Genomic DNA, 3,532 nt, shown 5'->3' on the forward strand with positions numbered 1-3,532 from the left:
GGAACTTCCCGCGTCCGGCCTGGAGCACACATGTGCGTAGAAGTCGTCGCACGGGTCGATGCTTTCGTTGACAACTCGCAGAACCATGAGGGCCTCGTCTGGGCAACAAAACGGTTCGAGTGTTTTGTTCGAAGAGGAGGTCTCGCCCTTTACCAGCACGTTGGCAAGAACCAGGCCAAGCAGGAAGACAGCGAGTGCCAGGGCGAGGAATGCTGCTAGCCAGTAGAACCAGCCGGTGCGGAGCCTCTTCCCGAGACCCCCTCTCCTGGGAGCCACCTCGACGTCGGGCGCAGTAAGCGAGCCGTCCTGAGTCGTAGACGTCTCCATGGCTGCCGAGAAGATTTCACTCAGTCCTTCTTCTTTTTCCTGTTCGTCCTCTTTGTAGAACGCGCTTGAGGCGTTTCTTCTTTCTCTTCCACAAGTAGACACGAAAATTACTGTAAAGAAAGCAAACAAGTAAAGAAAATAAAAAAGAAACGTCGTTTCGCGCACATTTTTCGTTGTCCAGAAAGAAGGGACACCATAGTTAACTTTGCCAAGAAAACGCTGATATACACTGGACAAGAGAGGAAGGAGTATTCACTACGGCGGAATTAGGCTGGGGGAATGACACTGCGTCGAACAACGGTTAGCCTTAATCTCCCCCCGTCCTCCTCCTTTCCCCACGTCAAATGCATTAAGTATAAGAGCTGCAGTGTGAAAAAGATGGATATGAGATTAAGCCACGCGCAATGTCAGAGCGTGGATTTGTCCCCCGCACACATCACCGACCCATCGCTTTCCCACCCTCACCTGGAATGCCCTGAAAGTATTAGTTTCGCACATCGATTAATATGGACAAAGCACAAGAAACACTGCCATCACCGCACTTACAGAGCACTGTGTTCAGTGGCGTAGCCAGAAATTTTGTTCGGGGGGGGGGGGGGGGGGGGGGGGCTCATGTTGCAGCGCGGCCTCCTCATAGAATTTGTGGAGTGATCGAATAGAAAAATGATAAGTGCATTCCCATTGCCAATGACGTTTTGTGTTAGATAAAGCTACTCACTGTCTGGACAAGTGAAATGTATATATTTTTTAAAATAAAAGAATGTACATTCGTATGTCTCTAAAATCGAGGCAGACTTAGCTTATACCAATGCTTCCATGTTTTTGCGTATTTGCTAAGTTGTAGCGTGCCATTGTGGTCCGGCAGCCGAAGACGACGACTGTCCCAGTACGCCTGCCAAGCACGCGCAGACTGGATTTTCATGGCTGCTTAACTGCAAGGCCGGCGCAGCGCTGTTCCATCCCAGCCTGGCTGAGCGCGTCCAGACGAATATATTTGTGGAGACCTGATGATGACTGGTGCCCACGATTCGTCTCCACAAATTTGGTGACTCCGGACTTCGCGTCTTCGTTCTCTGCTCCTGCCCTGCGCTTTGCATCAGCCGTTTCGCTAGGCCTACCGCTGCCCGGAGCTCGAGACCCCGCCTACCTTCCATCGTGTAAGCCCTGGCCATGGATCCCTCCACTCCTGTGCCGTCTCCGTCGCCTCGCACGCTGCCACTTCATGAGTCCGCGGTCTCCGCCCTCAAGCTCCCCGACTTCTGGTCATCGGACTCGGAACTTTGGTTCCTCACAATCGAGGCCTTGTTCCGCCGGCACCGCATCACGTCACAGGTGACCATGTTCGACCATGTCATTGGTGCGCTCACGCCTGCTACTGCTGCGGTTGTTCGCGACGTCTTGCGCTCTCCGCCTGCCGATCGCCCGTACGATCATCTCAAAGCGATGCTCATCCAGAGAACTACTGAAACGGAGCCGCGTCGCCTGCAGCAGCTCCTTACCTCAGAAGAGCTTGGAGATCGCAAACCTATCGAGCTGTTGCGTTGCATGACCGCCCTGGCTGGAGACTTGGCTACTCCCCACGACAGCACGTTCCTGCGGGAACTCTTCCTGCAGCGCCTGCCTCCGCAGGTGCGCATGATCCTGAGCGCGTCTTCGTCTCAGACCCTGGAATCCCTGGCTACGCTTGCGGATAAGATCATGGACGTCGGCCTTCCCTCCGTTGCAACACTTCATCGCCCTCCTCCCCCTCAGCTATCGAGCCCAGCTCCTGACGATTGCTATACCCGTCTCACTGCTACTCATGAGGAGCTAGCCCGGCAGGTGGCGCAGCTTACAGCTGAAGTTGCAGCTCTTCGTGCTCGCCGGCCGCATTCGTCGTCTCCAGCCCGCCGTAGAAGCCCCAGTTTTTCTGGCAATCGTTCTCCACCCTCGATGACCCTTTGCTGGTTCCACCGCCGATACGGCTCTCGCGCACGCCACTGCCGCCAGCCCTGCTCCTTCGCGGGAAACGGTCCGGCCGAACACTGAAGGCGACCGGTGTTCTCGGCCCGCGATCCAGTCGTCTTTTCCACGTCACTGACCGTGTAACCAAAGTCCGCTACCTCATCGACACTGGTGCCGAGATCTGTGTTCTTCCGCCTACGTTGGCTGAGCGGCGCCGTCCTTTAGACTCTCCTCCTCTGACCGCAGTCAACGGATCCACCATACGGACATACGGCCAGAAGTCGGTAACGCTTGACCTCGGACTCCGCCGTACTTTTCGCTGGGTATTTGTTATCGCGGACGTGCGCACGCCAATCATCGGCGCCGACTTCCTATGGCACTACAGGCTCCTAGTTGACATGCGGCAAAACAGAATACTGGATTCAGAAACAAGCCTAGTCGTCCAAGGCGTCTCTTGCCGAGCTCCACCACTCCGGCTCCTCCAGGCGCACAGCACCGTTTCCGACCCTTGGTCCAGCATCCTTGCTGAGTTTCCAGATGTCTTCCGACCCCCGTCCCTCCAAGCGCCAGTCGCTCACAACGTGACTCATCATATTGTGACGACTGGGCCTCCCGTGTTTGCTCACGCTCGTCGCCTCGCACCGGATCGCCTCGCTGTCGCCAAACAGGAATTTGAGCATATGCTAGAGCTTGGCTTCATCCGCCCCTCCTCCAGTCCTTGGGCGTCGCCTCTCCACATGGTGCCCAAAAAGACCGGCGACTGGCGGCCGTGCGGCGATTACCGGGCCCTCAACAAGGCCACAATCCCTGACCGCTACCCGATTCCCCACATCCAAGATTTTACATCGGCTCTACATGGCTGCACTATCTTCAGCAAAGTCGATCTTGTGAAGCCATATCATCAGATTCCTGTGGAACCGTCGGATATCACGAAGACCGCCATTATTACACCTTTTGGCATGTTTGAATATCTGAGGACGCCTTTCGGTCTTCGCAACGCGGCCCAGACTTTTCAGCGTTTCGTTGACCAAGTTTTACGCGGCTTGACGTGCTGCTTTGCCTACCTTGACGACATTCTCGTCTTCAGCCCTACGGTAGAGGCCCACAAGCTCCATCTGCGTCAAGTGCTCGAAAGACTTAGCCGCTTTGGTCTCGTGGTCAACGGACCGAAAAGCGAGTTCGGCGTTGCTGAGTTGGACTTTCTCGGCCATCGCGTCAACGCCCATGGCATTCGCCCCTTGCCAGCCTGTGTCACCGCCAT

The 3,532-nt window shown here is 55.7% G+C and overlaps 1 protein-coding gene across 1 annotated transcript; it reads left to right on the top strand.

Annotated features, from left to right (window-relative positions):
* Positions 1-1,665: 1,665 nt before the first annotated feature.
* Positions 1,666-2,355, top strand: LOC149328706 (uncharacterized). The gene has a single exon (XM_089559071.1). It carries the CDS (start codon positions 1,666-1,668, stop codon positions 2,353-2,355), a length of 690 nt encoding a protein of 229 aa, XP_089415197.1.
* Positions 2,356-3,532: the final 1,177 nt, after the last annotated feature.

Source organism: Amblyomma mixtum, chromosome 9, assembly GCF_055824585.1.
Source record: "Amblyomma mixtum isolate Tamu chromosome 9, ASM5582458v1, whole genome shotgun sequence".
Lineage (NCBI taxonomy): Eukaryota > Metazoa > Arthropoda > Arachnida > Ixodida > Ixodidae > Amblyomma > Amblyomma mixtum.